General features: G+C 39.8%; 1 protein-coding gene across 1 annotated transcript in view; it reads left to right on the top strand.

The window, feature by feature from the left end:
• Positions 1-16,787, top strand: part of SHB (SH2 domain containing adaptor protein B) — a 57,988-nt gene extending 41,201 nt beyond the window's left edge. The window contains exons 4-6 of the mRNA XM_054004259.1: positions 288-459; positions 4,659-4,778; positions 13,642-16,787. Of these exons, the coding sequence (XP_053860234.1) occupies positions 288-459; positions 4,659-4,778; positions 13,642-13,825 (476 nt within the window). The 3' untranslated portion in view covers positions 13,826-16,787. The remainder of the gene's footprint in view (positions 1-287; positions 460-4,658; positions 4,779-13,641) is intronic.
• The last annotated feature ends 2,391 nt before the right edge of the window (positions 16,788-19,178 follow it).

Raw genomic sequence — 19,178 nt, 5'->3', positions numbered from 1 at the left:
ACAGCATCAACTCTGGAGGATCAAAATATCAAATGTCAAGCAGTAAATACTATGAGAAGGTTTAGAAGAGTGTGAATTTTATTACTGGAAAAACACGAGAGTTTTAGGACTGTACTCTGCATAGTAAGAAAAACTTTATATGATGCATATAACTTTGTAGATAAAGCATCTTAATGCTAGTGGGTATATGCTTATTCTCTGTGGGGTGTGACAACCACTCTAAGTGCTACAACTCTTTTGGTCCTTGCTAACCTTGCCTGGAGAGGTAATTCTTGTGTATCTTGCAGCCCAGTTTAATGGAAGTGGGAAATGGCAAGCATCTCATTCTCCCTCAAATGACCAGCACATGCAGTCAAGAGCACCTGGAGGAGGCTTTAAACCTATCAAACATGGCAGTCCAGAATTTTGTGGGATCCTGGGAGAGAGAATAGATCCAACTATTCAACTGGAAAAGCAGATGTAAGTAAGCACAGTAATTGCTCTCTAGCTCTTTGCCTCCCCACTTACAGGAGCAGTAAGCACCCAGATCCTGTTGTTCAGCTTCCCTCCTCAGTATCCTTAAAACCCCAAAGACTTACTCTTACTAATCCCACAAAGTGTAAGTAATTTTTGTGGGGGAGCAAAATAGTGTTAAACAGGAAACTCATCTCAGGAACAGTGAATTTTATCTGTCAACTATGTTCAGTTATTCCATTTTCAACCTTGTTGTTTATACTGCATTAGGGGAAAAAAGTTGTATATCACATGTAACCAAATTCTTTTTAAAAGTGCATAATCCAATACATTTGTGGCTGCAGAGCATGTTTCTAATACGTCAGATTTGCCTTGCATCTGGCAGTGATTCTCTTCCAGGGAGAGAATGATAAGACCACTTAAACAGCTTTCAGAAAACAGATTATTATTTCTATCCTTGTGCTATCAAACTTGAGGGCGACATTTAAATGCACTTCTATCAGCTTCAAATTCAGCTTCCGGATGAATTCCCTGTAGTAAATGTAGGGTATCCACAAGAGTGGGCCCTGTCCTTTCTTATTAATTCCCTTCTTTGAATAGTTTGGGCAGACTGGCTTGTGTGATGGAATGACCCACTGTCCTGTATCATACCAAAGGTGCAGCCTCACAGAAGGGGCCAGAATTCCTGCTACACAGAGAAAAATCCTGAAAAGTGAAAAAGTAGAGCAATTTACAAAAGTTAAACTGATACTCCTGGTCACTGAGAAGCCAGTGGATTCATGCAATAAAGTGATAAGCTGTGTCTTGAATCCCTGAAGGCAGTCCACTCCAGAAACTGTCATTCTGGGTTAGAGGTAGAATTTATTTGCGCTGGAGAGGGAAGGCATGGATGTGAGTATGCACTTTGTGAGAATACTTTTTTCCTTAATGCTAGTGGTATTGAGAGGATTAACACTTTTACACTTAGAGCCCTCAGTAGGAGGGAATCCTCTCCTCATGTTTGAGAGAAGGTAGTTCCAGAAATTGCTTTTCCTTTGACATTCTATTTTTCAGGCAGTATTTGGAAGCTTAAGTTTGAAACAGATAATATCATCTGCATGTTGTCATGTTCCGTCTAATTAACCTCAGCCTTTGAACTATCTGCCCATTGACTGATTGTATACTTATCTCCAATAGAGGAAGTAGCAACAACCATTATTGTGAAATCAGTCACTGATACTGTTAGGTAAATAACTAAAAGGCTGTAAATTTAACTATAAATTTGGTCCTCCAAGTCGGGTAGTTCCAGCTTATACATTGAAAATACCTGCAGGAAGGTGAGTTTCTGTTACCTAATTTTTGACTCATATATGCTGTGGTGGTGTTCTGTCTTTTAGTATAACTGCAGTTAAATGTTACAATTGAAAACTGCAGGTCTAGTTTTTTCTTCTTAACTATTCAAATGTCAGTGACATGAGGGTTTTTTTTGTTTCTTCAGCATGATGGATCAAACCTAATGAATGCAGTTAACAATGATGCATCATAAAGTGAAATACTCCGCATTTATTTTACCATAGATGATTCATAATAATTCAAATTACTTGTTTTAGTAGTTTGAGACATCTCCACAACACATGCCAAACCCTTCCTTCTTTTACTGCAAAAGCGGAGTCTGTTTTTGCAGAAAGGAATACAAGATCTAAAGAAAAGGATGCACACAAATTGGCAAGTGGATGAGTAGGTTAGGATATTCCCCAAACAGGCAGAAATACCAAGGTGAGTTAGTATATTAAGAAAATATTTTTAGTTACTTGTGACTGAGGAATCTGTAACTATGAACTTATTAACTCACGGACCCAGGGGAATCAATGTAATTTGTTCTATTTCCTCAATAACAGTGTAAAGAAAAAAGTGTGTTCTGCTGTTTCCATTGTCTTATTGAAAATGAATCCCTCCCAGCCTTATAATCAAGATCTTGTGGTTTCCCATTTTGCTCTAACTCAGAAACAGAGTAGTGTTGTGCATTATATAAGCTGTAATAACTTACTATACTTACTGTATAATTGATGCTGCTCTCCTTTCTTCAGTGGAGCTGTGGCCCCTTCGTGGCTGAAACCTGACCTTTGACAAAGTAAGGGGCATCAGGAAGAGCATTCTGTAAACCACAATCAGGGTACTTAGAAACTTGGGAGGAGATCCTGTTAAGGGTCAAAGTGTGTGATTATGTTAGAATTTTGTTTTCAGGTATGCATTGTGTGCATGTGTTTTCCATGCTATCTTAGAAGACATTCAGGTTGTTCCATACTTTTGCACTGGTGTCTTTCACAAGCTGTTATTACACTTTAAAACTACATCACTGATGTTTGAATTTTTGACCTTACTTCACAAATGCTTATATGCTGACATTCCAAAAAATGAGCACACCCAGGACAAACAGACCCAATACAGTTGAACAGCAAATCTCTCAGGAACTTAAAGCTGATTATCACATTTTGCTTATCACACTAGGTAGCTGGAACAGGAGCAATCAGTGTGTCCCAATTACATGGGCATGAGACTCACAAACAATTACACTTCTGGATACTGCTGCTTACTGTCAGGTGTAGCCAAAACAGCTTCCAGACATCACATCTGAATCAGATGTTGTCTCATCCACGGTTTTACTTTCAACTCTTAAAAGCAGGTTTTTCTTCCTCAAACCAGCCCTGTGTTCTTTTTCCATTTCTCTCTGAATATCAGAGTTCGGCATCTCCCTTACTTTTGTAAGGTAATAGTTCACTTTCGTTTTATTTGGCCCTTTGGGGAGAAAAGAAAATAAAGATAATTGTAGCTAATAGGAAAAGTTTTTAAATTCTCCCAAATCCATTTCTTGATTCACACTTGCGTTAATATTATTCTGCCACACTCAGAAGGCAATCTAGTCTTTAAATTGCTCGTTAAGAAATATCCTTCACCAGTAAATATCTAGTGGGAGATGAGAAGGAGACTGCCTGAAATCATTTGTATCTGTGTCTCCATCTTATTTGCGAAGTGATTAAGCTGTCAGGGCCTCCCTTTCTAGTCTGTCTTGACTATACAAAGTACAACCTCTTGTTCCCTCTAATGCAGACTTAGGTTTTAATCAAGCACTCAATGAATTTTTAAGTTGGGCACCAACTTTATTTTTTTAGCACAGTCATCAGATTTGACAATGGAGACACCAGTAAAAGGCAGTTAAGGGCATGATTTCTGTCAAAGAGGCTTATCTGGTCTTTATTCACCTATCTTTTAGTTGGAGCATCTTTCTTAGAGTAAGAACAAATGGAATGAAACTCTTTTACACTAAGCAAGCAACAGTTCCTGGTAAGAACAGAGAGCACTTCTGATGTGTTCATTGTCTTGCTTTGGCAGATGTGGTAGTGTCACACAGTGTTTCAAAGTGCAGCTGGCAATTGCAGGGAGGGAGAGATCTTCCTCAGAGCTACATTTGACACAGTACAAGGTTAGATGCAGTACACTGCTCTGGAAACTTAGGGAAGGGTCAAAGAGCTTACTTGTAGAGTCTGAGGTTTTGAAACCTGATACAGAGCAGCATGCACTGGGAAGCTTCTGTGTTGGCAGTGGCTAGTTCAATGAAGGACCCACCTCTCCTCACTCAATTTCCTTTTTTCCCTGAGTTGTTCACATCCACTCCACAGATCCACTAGAGATTTATCTAAAGCTCTCAGAATTGCCACAGCTCTGTTTAGAATGTGCCTTTTTGATAGATTTTCACACTTTATAACTCATCTCCTTTTTCAAAGATTTGTTTTAGCAAATCTTTTCCACTGTTAACTGTTCATATTCTCCATGTATGATCTTCAGTTTCTTTGCTCTTGTTGTTTATTTTGTGTATTAGTTTAAAAATTGATATATCCCAGGGATGAAATAGAGCAAATTGTATATCATGGATCTGTTTGCAAGACAGATTATAATGTGTTTCTCTAAATGGGAATTTCTTACATAAATATGTACGCCAATCTTATTGCGTGGTTTCCTGATCTGAGGTTTTTCCCCTCAGCTGACGGGAATGAGAAGCTTCCACAATTTGTAATAACTTCATCCAGTGCTCTTTATCCATAATATATTAGATATTAAAGGTATCCATGTGCTATTGATAACAATTCACACCTTAAACAGAAAAGTAGTGAAAGCAGTATGAGTGGGAATATTTCTGTGTGTTTATTAAGCTCTTTGCTTTTTTCTAGATGGTATCATGGAGCAATCAGTCGGACAGATGCAGAAAACCTGTTACGTTTATGTAAGGAGTGTAGCTATCTTGTAAGAAATAGTCAAACAAGCAAGCATGACTATTCTCTTTCACTGAAGTAAGTACTTGTTAGTAAAACACAGTAAATGTATTTATAAGCCCTAACTTCTATGGTGCCATATGAGAAAATAATTCAGTTTGTTGCTGCACTGTTTTAGCTCCAAAGGACTCCAGAGTGTTTGGGACTACATGATGTATAGTTACAGCCACTGAATTAGTACCTTCCTATCTGGAGATATTAAGAGATTTTTAGTCTTCATTTGGTGTCCATTTAACTAAATAAACTTGGATTATTTTTTTTTTTCTTATTTTAATTTGAAATGCTCCTGCTGCTTCTGCTTTAGGCTGAGTAAGGAACTGTATTGTTTGGGGATTTTATTTATTTTGTTTTGTGTGCTTTACTGGAGTAAAGCTGTACAGCATTTTGAAGTAAAAAGCCAAGGATTGAGGGTGAAAGATCTATAGAATTAGGAAAATTAGCAGTATTCCAGTCTTAGCACTGCTCTGAATTTGCCTTACCTAGCTTAGGCTGAGCAGGGTGCATTACAGATGTCTTCAACATAACATAATAAAAATTCATAAACAGTTGGGGTTGGAAGGGAGGATCAAAGATCATCTAGCCTACCTCTCCCACCCATGACAGGATTATAAGTTCACTTCATTTTCTAGCTGAGGAAGATTGTCAAGGTTTTGTGTGCCAGAGAAAAAAAAGCCCCTTTGCCTTGGTATAGGCTGTACAGGTGCAAAGAGAAATGTTTCCTTTCTTTCCTTCATGCAGGATAGGGTCTGATGTGGAACCTAACAGCAGCAGTGCGTTACTTTTCTCGGCCCTGGTCAGCTCTCAAGTGCGCGGCTTGGGCATTTCGGCTTCTCATCGGGGCCGGCGCTTGCCGCGATTTCTGGGCGCTTCTGCTGCTGCACTCCAGGGCGGGCTGCTGGTCACGCTTTGCCGTCGGTGCGAGGGAGGAAACGAAGAGGCAGGGAAAAAGTCCAAATCCGTCCGCGTGGCGGCTGGATGCTTTATTGGCTGCGAGAGCCGCGATGTACAGGCCGCAGCCCGCTCCCAACCTTGCGTGGACGAAAGTGGCACCGGGACTGGGGGGGGGGGGGGGAGCGGGATGATATAGGGGTGGGATGGGGAGTCCTCCCGCCCAATGAATACAGACGCCATGGCAATGACGTGTACTACAGCGACCAATGGGAACACAGCAGGGGTGGACACGGGGCGACTGGGACCGCGGGAATGGGGTGACGGGCATGGAATCCTCAGGAGTTGGCAGGGAGTGGTTACAAGAGTGACAGATGCAACACCTAACCTTCCAAGTAGGTCTAGGGTACAGGCCAGCTTGCCCTTTTCACAGGCATTACTCCTGTGAGTTTGGCATTTATGCCATTTCTTCACAGGTCTGCTCTGAAAACACATTTTACTGCTGGGATGATGGTGATACCTGGTTGTAACAAATGTTTTTTTAAATGGCACCAAAGCAGATCCTTTTTTTTATAAGTTTAAAATTCCGTTCTAGGACTTGAGAAGAAAAATATTTTGTAGGAGTATATTTTAAATCATTATTCCTCTGCTATTATTTTTGGGATCTCTCTGTAATGCAGAGGTTTGCTTTGAGTTGGAACATATCTGCTTTAGAATCGTGGTTGAGTTCCTGTTATCTCTTTTGTAATTTGATCTTTGTATACTCTGATATAGGTGTCTTCTAGATATTTTCAAACACTGAAGCATTAATGGCACAAGCTATGATATAAATATTCCCTCAGGCCTAAATTTTCTCTTAAATTCTAAGTCTTGGAATATGACCTATTTTTAAAAGTATTTCATTTAATTCTTGCATTAGCCCAGTGATTCTTGTTTTTCTGCTAGAGCACAACTTCCAGAGGAAAAGGTGACAGTTAAAATTATATTTTGCTACTTTGGACAGCTGAGATCATGCCTTTAGTATCCTTTTGTAGTCTGTTTGGACAGAACTACACTGTTTCCATTGTCTATTAGGTGTGTTTGTGCTTCTTAGGGACCTTTAGTACCATGTGTGAGTTAGCTTTTTTTTCGGTTAAATGTTTCATTTCTGCTTCAGGGAAATAGTAAGAATCACACCTTGTTTTTGTACTGAGATTAAGTAACAGTGATTTACAATCCTCTGTTTCATGTGACAAGGTTTTTCTAAAAACAAAACAGAAAGCAAAAACCAAACTCAAACCACTTCATTCTAGTTTTTTAGTTTTCTTGTCTCTAATAACAAAAGATTGTTTCCCAAACACAGCAATGAGAATCTACCCAAACATTACCTGTATTTGAAAAGTGAAAAGATGGTAGAGCTTGCTCATTTTCTTTTAATATAACTGAATATTTCATAATGGAGACATCTCTGAAGACCATTTTTTCCAATAGCAGGAAGTCTTTTTATGTTCTGTGGACATTGAGAGAGCCAGACAGACTTGACTTGCATGGGGAATTTGTGTGAGATATCTGTCTGGTTCAAAATCCAAAAATTATCATTACAAATATAATGAAATGAGTGTGAAAATAGCTTTATTGCTAAATTAAAATGCATCTGTGTATAAAACAGTCATTGAGGTAGTTTAAGTTGCTCATGTCATGTTGCTTTGAGATGGTGTAGTTTACCCAGTGAAATTTAATTGCATGTGGATTAGCTATCTCTGGGGGCATCAGAGAAGGTTTTATTGAAGTACACATTTATGTTGCCCATTTCAGTTAGAAGCAAGGAATTGGTATTGTTGGTGACAAGTGTTTGAAGCTAAAAGCATCTTTCTATGGATTGGGATCCAAACAGCTAAGCCTCCTTGCCAGCATTATTTAAATTCTGCACAGCAGAAGAGGAAAAGAATATAATCTACCTTCCCAGAACAAAAGTATCCCAAAGGCATGAGGAGCAGCTGTACATTGTCTTGAATCTCCTCTGTCAGCCCTGGATTGTTCCCTGTGTTTCCTCTTCTCTGCATTCCTTCAGGGTTGTAGATATTTGGCTCGCTCATACCCACCCACTCTTTCCTTAAACACAATTATAATTGCAGAAGGCTGGGTAAAAATTGGAGACCCATACTCCTGGTAACTGTGTTGTAACCAGAAATTTCTGGCTGCTATTGAAATGCCTGGTTTCAAATTCCTTGTCTGAGACCTGTTCTTTACTAACAAGCACACTGGTGAAAAAGGTAGAAGTAGATGTGCAAATGAAAGAGGGAGAGCCATTTCATACTTATGTTTTAGGTGTTCAGCAATTACTTCAGTAAGCATCAAGATCACAGAGATGCCTTTCTAATGTAGCAATAGAACAGGATCTCAGGATGGGGTTATCATGTTTCAGTCTTGCCCAGTGAAGACCAGGGACCAACTGGGCTCTACTAGCTAATCCTTTGAGTCAGGATTTCCCCCTCCCAAGGCTTGCAGCAGTGTGCACCGTGCCCACACAACTTCATTTCCTGACTCACATTTCAGTTTTGCGAAATGTGGCTGTTCTTAATTTTAGATAAGGATTATCTCACAAGTTAACTAAATGTGCAGTCTGTGAGCAAAAATAGGCATTGCTTTCTGTTCTGTCAGATAGTTCCTGCACAATCACAGCCACTGGAAGTACAGAGCTGAATTCAGAGAGGGTGGTGCCTTTTGACATCCTGATCCTCTGGACTCATAAACAGGCATGTGGTTTCCCTGAATAGCAAAGGAAACTGCAAACTATAGGGGTTTTTTGTCATTACAGTCTGTAGAAGTGGTCCTGATTTCCAAAGTTGAGTACATAAACTTTGGGTAGTTCTGGGTTCTGGATAAATGCTGGACTTTCACCTTTCTGTTGATTTTTGTTCTTGGAAGTAACTCTTGTAATATTATAAAAAGAAGTTTCTTCCTGTCAGTATAGTTTACAAAGAGGTCATGGGATTTTTTATGTGTCTCTAAATTAGCAGTTGAATAAAAGTATTTAAAATGTATTACCAGTCTGTTGTTAGCCTACACCATAATAAGGTCCTGTCTGTTAGCAGAAAGTATGGATTCTGTGATATCTGTGGAAAATCCAACAAGCTGAGGATTCTCACTACCTTCAAAGCAGCAGATGGAGCCTGGGCTTAGTAGTGATTTTCACACACTGGGTGCAAATTAACACTTCTACACCTTGTTTGTAGGGGAAGAGATGTTTATTTTATCATGGAGACAGTGTCCTTCAGGTGTAAAATGACAATGTTGTGTATAATATGCTTGAAAAAGCAAAGCTGAAACAGGAAAACCAGTTCATAGGCCAGCCTCTTAATGTCTCCAGTAAATGATTTTTCAATTTTCTTGTTTTTGGGGTTTTTTAGGGTTTTTTTTTTTTTTTTTTTGCTGGAGTTAAGCAGTGAGTTTATTTTTCAGAGGAGGTTTATTTTATTTTTGTTGCTATACATTGACATGAAACATAGGCTTTGTTCAAAGTAACAACATGTAACACAAGTTAAGATTATGGAATGGAAAATAATTTCAGAATGGAAAAACAACACAACATATATTTCATACATTGCTAGCTTTTTTTTTTCTGATGATATTGCAAAATTGTTACTTTTTTCTTTATGCAAGTGACGTTTCATCAAAATTAATGCAGAAAATCTGTTCTGACAAAACAATGCTTTCTTCAGCAAAAATAGGGTTCAGAAGACTTGGCCAAACTTTCTGATTGTAAACACTGAATCAAAGCCATTAATATTTCCTGGAAAAAATACTAGGTTTAATATCTCATTAATATTTATTAAACCTGCTTTTATCACACTTCATGCATAAGATCAATAAAGCACATTCTGATTAATTGTCTGCCCAATTCCTTTCCCATCCTCACTGAGTTTTAAAAACTGAGAGAAAATATGTGGGGAGGTTGCAATTCAAAGTCTCTTGGTGTTATGGTTGTGTTGCCAAACATTTTAAACAAGGTGTGACTGACTATTAGTCATGTATCAAGTTTGTGTCTGTGTAAACATCTGTGCTTGAGAGTTCCAAAGAAATTTGGTGCAGGGATCAGCAATTAGCAATTTTCTTCTGTGTTTGAAACTCATAGGAATGGTTGCAAAAAGGAAAGAAAGGGTAGAATATTGTCTCTAGTAGCATTGTTTTGTCACTGTTTGTCAATTGAATGCAAATGTGGTGAAGAGTTATTGCAACATTTGAAAAACCACAATGACATTCAGAATTCACACAGTAACAACATTACATGCTGTAGTTCAGGTCCCAGCACCTTCTCTTACAAAATGTGTATGTCTTGTCTCTTCAAGGCACTGGCTCTCACCAGGGTTCACATAAGGCACTGACTCTTCAGCAGTGTTCACCAGTGTGAACTTGGGATCACTATTTAGGTTCTTTTCTTTGAAAAGCTTGGGCCTAGCAAATTCTAATAGTTGTTGCTGAGCTGAAAAAATAGTCATTCCAAAACCAGGCCTACTCAGTCAGGCACTTGTTCAGGTAGACTACAACAGTGATTCAAAAACTAAGCAGAAACTTATTTACAATCACTTCAACCACTAAGATTTTTTTCCCTGTCATTACCTGAAATTTCTGTAATTTCTTTGCATACTAAAATCAATGTTTGGAGGAGAGGAAGAGGGAGTATGACTTCCAGATTCTTTTTGACATGGTCTCTGTAATTCTAGTCACTGGTCTACAGCACTGGTGCTATTAATCACGTACAGATGCATTTTGCCCTTACCTGTTACTAAAGGCACTGATTCTCTGAGTCCAGGCATACCAGAAGAGGGGAGACTGTGAGACAGATTTTAAGGACAAATAGAGAAGGTGAGACAGTACAGAAGGATCCTTAGTATTGATGTGAATAGTTTCACAGAATAGTTTACAGTTGAAAGGGTTTAATTCAAGGGCATGATTTCAAGCTGCTGAGTTGATCTTCTTCCAACTTAATTTGTCCTACATTATAGATGATGAGAATTGTCTGGTTTGATATGTCTAACTGCAACCAGTGACAGTTCATTTGAAACAGGGAGGACAGATAGCACCTTCATGGTGTAATTTTTGGACACTAAAAGAGGGTGGAAAGGGAGTGAAGGAGGAAAACACTTGAAAACGTAATCTTTGCTTTCATCCACCAGTAAGCCTGAAATAATGCTCAGTTTAAAGAGTTCTGGACAGCCAGGAAAGTAGCCAGGATAGAGATCAGGTCTATCACTAACAATGTGGCTGCAAACATTAGCAGTAAGCAAAACCAGTTCATTGACTGAATGTTCTTGCCTCTCAGTTCTACTCCTTTGTGAACAGAAAATTTGCGTGTGAGACACTGCAAAGCTTTAAAATCTGTTTAACATACCTTCCAGTTGCCTAGAGAGATCTAGTTGAAAATGGACCTCTGGAGATGTCTAGTCCAATCCCCTGCTCCAAGCAGTACATGCTTATCAGGCTGCTGAGTGCTTTGGAAAACTTGTGAGGATAAAACCCTTCTCACCTGCTTTATCCTGGTTCCTGGGCTCTAGGACTCCTACAAGGAAAAGTCCCTGTGTCTAGTGGGAGCTCCCTTGCAGCTTGTGCTTGTTGACTGAGAAATTTCTGTTTTCTCTGTAACTCTCCCTTTTAGGCAGTGGATGATTGCAATCTGACATCCTCCATCCCACCTTTTCTTCTCCTGGAGACTAAACAGGCACAATTCCCTCAAGCCTATCCTCGTATGTCAGGTATTCCCATCCCCAGACCATGTATAGTGGTCCTGCTGTGGATATGCTCCAGTATTGACATCCCTTTTATCATGGGACACCCTCTCACCAGTTACAGATGCAGTCTCACAAGTGCTCTGTAGAAGTAGTAGTCACTATCTTCCAGCAGCTGGCTGCACTTTGCTACAGAACTCAGGGCTGCAGTCAGACTTCATGGGCAGATCATTGTATCAGTCTCCTTTCCACCATGTGTCCTCCCTACCATAGTTCCTTTTCTGGCCCATTGTGACCCAGCTTGCATTGCTGATTGGGTTTGTTCCATCCCAAGGGAAGAAGCTATGGATTAGCCTTGTCTACATTCCATTAGCCTGCTATTCCTAACTTTTAGCTCACATTCTTTTTCCCTCACCCTCACAAACAATGTGGCCTTCCAGAAGGCTCACCCGTCAGGATATATAGCAGGTTTTCTTTCTGTATGAGCTCAATAACTATGTGCTACACAAACCTGAATATATAACATAGATCCTTCTTGAGGAAGCAACAGCTGTCTGTCATGAATACATGACTTGTAGCAATTTGTTCATACAACATGCATTCCTGTTCAAAACCTGAACACTCCTGTTCAAAAAATGTTTGTGTCTCTTCCTTCTCTGCACTAAAGTGCACTTAAAAGATCGTTCTTCAGTCCTTGCCATACTTCTGAAATTAGCATGCACCTTATTCCAATAATGTACCTGCACACTTTTAAGTCATTTTGTGGCAAAGCAGATTCATAGTCAACTGAAGAAAGAGAGCAATACATCTGTCCTCATAATAAGTATTTAAAGAGGTCACTCTTATTTAAGGGAAATAATTTAGAGATTAATTATTACTTGAAAGATATATTTTCCCACTAAGAAATTGATATTTAAAGCATGATTTGAAGCATGTAGAGCTATAATTACAGTGCCTGCCATAGTTTCTGTGCACCAGGTTTCTCTTCGTCAGAGAATTGTTGAATACATCTGAAAGATATAAGCTTGGTTATAATACAGGCACTTACAAATGGAACGCTGCACCTGCTCACTAGAATATGGCAGATTTTAGAGAAGCTGGTTTTAATATAATTTGTTTTCCTGCTGCAGTTTTCTGTGTCATCTTGAATTGGGTTTTTTCCCTGACACAGACCAACTCCAATTTTAACACTACTGTCTCTGTCCCTGGACACACCTAGAAGAAACAATGCCTCAGAGCTAGAAGGTTAGGGATTGGTACCTCAAACAAGCTGTAAAAACCTTCTAAGCCTCATTTAACATCTTGATGTGTAGGAGCTGTTCTTTGCACTTGTGTTGCCCTGGTGAACTCTACGCTTTTAAAGTAGCCTATATGTTATATTAAAACAGCAGACACTGAAGGGTTGCTTCTGGGAAGAGCTGAGACCTACTTTACCTCTGGTGCTGTATGGTAGTGTGGGTGCTACCCATCAGAGTGGAATTCTGTTGGACAGGTTGCTTTTCCAAGAGCAGGCAGGGCAGTTCCCATGAGTTCCATGACACTCTTCTCCTAGCTGTGTAATCATGAGCCTTCTCTCAAAGAAAGTGCCTGCAGAAAGATCACAGGACAGCAGTCCTTGCTCAGTATAGTGCTCAGTCTAAAGCAGTACTATGCCATGCACCTTGGGAACATGCTTACCTGGAGTAGTTTTCCTACCTGAAGCCACCAGATTATGCACAGAGATCTGTTCTGGACAGTTGCTGCCCAGGTGTAATGGGCGAGGTCTACCCTGAGGCATCCACAGATAAGCCATCCAGGGTAGAACAGGACAGGTCTTGTCTTGCCTAGCTAAGCAAGGTTCATGGCCTGCTTGTACCTATGAAGGGACCCTAAGGCCTCTGACAGGCCAACACCACAGATATTTGGGTCCAGAAGTAATGACTGGCTATAGTGAAAATAAATGTTCACAGGAAAATATTGAAGGGGCTGGAGAGAGGGGCCATGGGAAGGAAATGGATTGTCTTCTGCCATGCCTCTGGATAATTTTCTGTGTGAGACAGCCATGGATGTGGATCAAGGCAGCACAGGTGCTGAAAACAAAATACTACATTAGGCTGTCTTTGTGGTGAACTGTCCATGGGGATTTGCAACTAGCAGTTGGAGTCAGTCTGGCCACTGTCTTGGCCTGCCACCCAGCAACTACTGGCATTTTGTTCTCCTACTTTCCCCTCCATAAGGAGAGCTTGTTGTGGTGCTGCGCCCCTCTTCTCTATGCACAAGCATGAACTTACACTTTGCTTTCCTTGCAGGAGCAGTCAAGGTTTTATGCATATGAAGCTGACGAAAACTAAAGAGAAATACATCCTGGGTCAGAACAGCCCTCCCTTCGACAGTGTTCCTGAAGTCATCCACTACTACACTACAAAAAAGCTGCCTATCAAAGGAGCAGAACACTTGTCCTTGCTCTACCCTGTGGCTGTACGGACTCTCTAATAACCTAGTCTCACCCCTTCCTGTGGTTGGGAGGTGAGAGATAAGCTGGGTTGCACAGAATTCATTGCCAGAATTTAGAGCTTGAGTCTATGATGGAGAGAGGCAGCATTTAGTCTTGTGAATGTGGGCTCTCTGCAGAGTTGTCTATGGGACTGTGTGTGTGATACACTTGTGCTGCAGCATGCCTCTAGAATTGTATTGCCGTGTAAGAGAAAGAACACTTATTTTAGTGCAAGGAGAGCAGATAACCTTCCCAGACTTTCTATGTGAATGAAAGTGCTTCCCAACAAAAGTTCTTTCTTCATGTTTTGAGAAGATTCAGCAAGTTCTTCTCAGCAGTAAAAAACCAACAACTTGTATTCTCTTGCTACCCTGAGAAACTTCTCCATGAGAAAGAGTAACCTTACTCTGAGGGACCCTAGGGTGTTCTTGATGGACCTGAGAAGGAGCTGCTTAGCAAGCAAGTCTCTGGCTCTGGTCACATAACTTGATGGGTTTGGGATTTTTTTAATGCAGTTTCTTGGGGTAGTGAAATATTGAACTTCTATTAGACACACAATCTTAAAATAGTTTTGTGAGAGCAAATCATGGTCATTTACTTATGAATAGGGGATGTAATTAAACAGTAGTTTGTTATATATTTTTATCCTTTTTGGTACAATAATCTCAATGTTTACTCTCTTCATTTGCAAGTTTCATTTGTAGGTACAGGCAGCTAATTCTGTTTGGGGCAGTTACACCATAATGTTTTAAGTAGTTAGGATAAGTAATTTTGATATGTGGGTTAGTATTTATGCATGAGGGTGGTCAAAGGCTTTTATAAAGCTTTAGTAGGCAAAATCTTCACTTGCTCATTCATCTGGATCAAACAGCTGTCCTACTGATGTAGCAGGCTAACATGTGTATCACACTGTCTTTCCACAAGATGGCTTTTGCAGCTGTGAGAACTGGAGTATGTAGCAGAGCAGAATTTTGTTTTTCTGGTCTCAATGGTCTGCCAAGGCATTCTTAAGGCACAGGCCCATTGGCACATACTTTCTGGCCAGTGCTCTTTTTCACCATGAGCAGAAGCCTGCCTCCTGCTGTATTTCAGTCACTGTCAGCCAGAAGCACTGGGGAAGCTGCTCTGTATCTTAGTCCTGCCAAATCAGTGCCCATCCACTTGGGACATATTTTCTACATGCTCTGTGTGCTCATTCAGTGAGATAAGTGAAAAATTATAATTGTACACAGGCTGGAATTGGGGAATCTATAGCCTTATAGTCCTCTTGTTGTGCCATCTCCCACATACATCTAGAATGTTGTGAATTAACCCATCAGCTAGTATAGTAGCAAACTGGTTATATGCAGGTTATGTATTTTACAGACAGCAATAGGACTGTGAAATTGTGTGCTATTTAATTCAGCTTTCTTAGCTATTACTATTTTTTTTATGTATGCTTAGAAAGAAGTGCAAATCTGAAAATTGTGATGGAATAACCACTTACTGCCTGTAAAAGTAGTTCTTCATGGTATTGTCTAATCTGTTAAGAACCTCAAGGATGACCCATATACTCTTACTGGTGCTAAATATTCTGTTTCCTTTTAAGCCTGCCTTATTCTTTAAATGGCATCCAATGCAGATTGAACAGAAGTTGATCATATGTGTGTGAAGAGCCCAGTGTCCTTCTGTGCAGTAATGGTAGTGGGTCAAACTGTCTGTCTTACCCAGAATTGGAAGCTGCATTGAAATAGGTTTTCTAGTTTTCCAAGGAGGGTGCCTCAGTGGAGGACAACATTCCTCTCCAAGTGAAAACAAGCATCCCCTTTTCGTGTACTTGATGCCTTGAGAAGGCTGATCTAGAACAGAGGCTAGACAGAGTTAAAGAATAAAGTAGGTATTTATTAAAAGGCCTTAAAGGATACACCTTGGGCACTGTAAGAGCCTGGCCAGGGCTACACCCAAGATGAACCCAAAATGGTTACAAAATGGACCACCAGTCACAAGGTCTCACACTTTTATAAGTTTTGGTCCCTTAGCATATTGGAGCTAATTGTCCAATTATAGGTTTAGGTTATGAAGTTCCATCCTCCTTGTTTTCTCTCTTCAATTCACTGTTGTTTATACTTTTTGGGCCTGGAGCTTGTATCAGTTGTCCTAGTCAAGCTGGAAATGGAATTGTTTTCTCTACCTACCCTGTGAAGAGAACTTACTAACACTTAATATGAGGCCCAGAGCTACACACTAAAGCAGCATAGAAACTGAAAAATATGAAAGCTAAAACTAAACTCTTTACTCTCTTAACATCACCCAACTGACAAGAGCATACAGGCACTTTTAAGTTAGTATATTCTCTCACCAGAGTAGGAGTTTATGAAGGTGGCAGAGTTCACACAGATTAGGAATCAGGTGACATCTGCTCTGAGTCTTGGCCTTTGTGGGCTCAAGCAACATTATCATGCCCTTTGGGACAGAAATATGTGTTGTTTCTTCTTTTGCGTATTGAATCTGGCATGATTGCTGTTCCATAGTCTGTTATTCTTCTTTAAAGGGAAAAAAAAAGTATGCCCCTACTCTGTCTAACAGCAATTACCAGTAGAAACCAATAGCATCATTAACCAAGGCCTTGTCTGGCTTCCTTAAGCACTTTGTCTTTAATTCATGGGGATAACTATTGTACCAGACCTTTCTTGTCATGGGTCTGATCAAAAGTCAGATGAAGCCAGCAAGTGCCATTTTCTTGCTGTCTGCAAATTTTGGGTTGGGATCTATTGTTTGATACAAATTATGTGAATGTGCATCATACAAATGAGTATACTGCTTATTACAGCTTCAAGGATCAGATCAAGGTTCTTGGATCAGTAAGAGGAGATCATCTCGGAACGTTTTGGTTGTCCATGGGAAGGTTTTTTTATTATTTTTCTAAAAGACTTTTAGAAAGTACTCAGTAATTGCAGAATAAATAAAACCAGGATTTTGTTTGCACTGTAATGTTGTCTCTGTTTATTTAAGTGATTGTATGATATTTTTCCAGTGAAGGAATATTCTTCTCAGATTTTTTTAATGTACAGTGAAAATGTGGTGTGTTAACAGTGTATAGTATTGCGTATAGGTGGAAGATCTTGTAGTGATCATGCCTATATTGCACATTAAAAGTTTATTTTAAAAAGAAGTATAAACCTTTCCCTTTTTTTCCTCTGATTGTCCTTGTGTACTCAGATTGTCATGAATAGCTAATAATTGAAGCAGCCTTTTATAACAACTTGTGTTTGTCTCAACTGTGTTGTGAAAGTAATCATTAGGTTGTAATTTTGGAGTCTGGAAAATCATATATCTCAGTTCTACCCTGACTAATTCTCTTGATAATGTGCACCTTTACAAGGGCTGACATGGGTCCATGTGTGAATGATATTGCTGGTGGTGTCCAAGGAATCCAGTTATTGCTTCTAACAGCATAACACTGGTGAGTCACTTTTTGCAGTCTTTGTATGAGGTGTTAATTAGGCTTCTATTTTGATGAGCATGGTGAAGGCTGTGAACATCTGTATGATGTGTAGGAGAACTTTAGTGGCCAAGGTTGGATTTCACAGCTCCTTCCATAATTGGAAAATCATTTAGGCTTGTGGAAGTACAGTCATCACCATGGTTTCTCTACTTGATAACAGATTATTGTCTTACATTGAAATTAAGTCTTCAGAGATAGGATGCAAAGTACATGGCTGAATTAAATGCAAAGGTACAAAGCAGACATTTTCTGCTTCTCAAAGAACATGGCCTGAATCTATACTCTGAGGAAAATGCTTACTGCTTGGAGGATGACACATTTGTGTGCTGCTCCTCAGCGTTCCATTGGGTTTTGCACTTTATCTTGATGTCATGGCTCAAGCTGGCAACACAAACACCATGTGGCAATGTTGGTGGAGTCCACAAATTATATCTATTATCCAGGCTCTGATTCCATTTCAACACTGCTATACTGCTAAGCTATACTCTGGTGGACTCAGTTCTCTGCTGCTGTAAGTTATTCATGCTGTCCTTGGGTGGTGCCTCAAGTGGTGCCTGAGCAAAACAAGCAAGGTCTTAACAGAATATTAAATAAATAAATTGAAGACCTCACCCCACACACTACTCTAATATCTCCCTGTAGAAAGGGTAAAACAAAACCGATTTGGAACAGAACTGTTTGTACTCCTGGTCTGAGCAAGGAGTGAAGGAAATAAAAAGGAGAGTCGACTGGTTTTCATACATTTTTTTTCTTTTTTAATGATCTGCAATGATCCCACATAAAATACCGCATATTGCTTTCTTTTATTACTTATTTCTGGAGGCCTCAGAAAGAAGGTAAGAAGAAAGCAAGGACAGAAATCACAGCAGCTGAGCAAAGCTGTTGATCTGAAATGAAGCAGATAGAAGTCCAACTGAAAAGAAATGTTCATATGTTGCAAGGGATGATCATGTACAATCCAATTTTCTGCAGCATGTGATTTCCTGTCTCAAGCCTTGAGCTTCCTCTGCAAACAAGGTATGCACAATCTAGAGATAATGTGGTGACTTCAGAGCTCTGCACCTTTGTATTTAGTTCAATGATAAGATTAGACCAAACATTGCCTTTGCTTTCAGGGTCCCTGAATTGCATTTGTTGCTGCTGACAATTCCAAGACACAAGCTTGGTGAAGCTTGTTGCCAAGTTGATCATATTAACCCATTCCCCAAGTCTGCCCCCAAGAAACAATGGTTCTCACCACAGCATAAATATAAAAAGGATGGGTGGAAATCCACTGAATTGCATAATCCATGGGAATGACTGAAACATGATGATTATATGAAGTTAATATATAGGAAGAATTATAGGATTGTTTATAGAGTAATGGCTAGATTGTGTCAAGTAGTATGGACGGGCCCTGGCTGAAATTTAGCTATGAAAGAATAGAGAAGGATAAGGTAACCTTACAAGTAAACAGCTTATTAACTGCTGTGAAAGTTGTAAAAGTGTCATGGAGAAAGTGTGGAGATACTTTCAGAAAGGGCAGACTGAATGGCAGTGAGGCAAGAGTCAAGTGTGAGATACTGAGAGGATTTGAATACAGGAACCAGGCATTCTCTAGCAGTCGGTAATAGATATTGTCCAGGGTCTCTCAAGAGAGACACAGAAGGTACCTACAAGAAGTAACCCACACAAAGAGATTTTAAGGAGAGACTAAAGAAATTATGAGAATCCAGAGAGACTCAGAAGAGACTTCAAACAAAATCCTGGGGAGGAAAAGGGGAGAATTCAGGAATACCTTGGGAGAAATACAAGGGACCCTACATCCTTAGAGACTGCACACAGTAAGGCTGGAACTGATACACTGACAATCCTGACTTCTCTCCCAG

This window comes from Vidua macroura, chromosome Z (assembly GCF_024509145.1).
Source record: "Vidua macroura isolate BioBank_ID:100142 chromosome Z, ASM2450914v1, whole genome shotgun sequence".
Taxonomy (NCBI): domain Eukaryota; kingdom Metazoa; phylum Chordata; class Aves; order Passeriformes; family Viduidae; genus Vidua; species Vidua macroura.
This window is presented reverse-complemented; position numbering and strand designations above follow the sequence as displayed.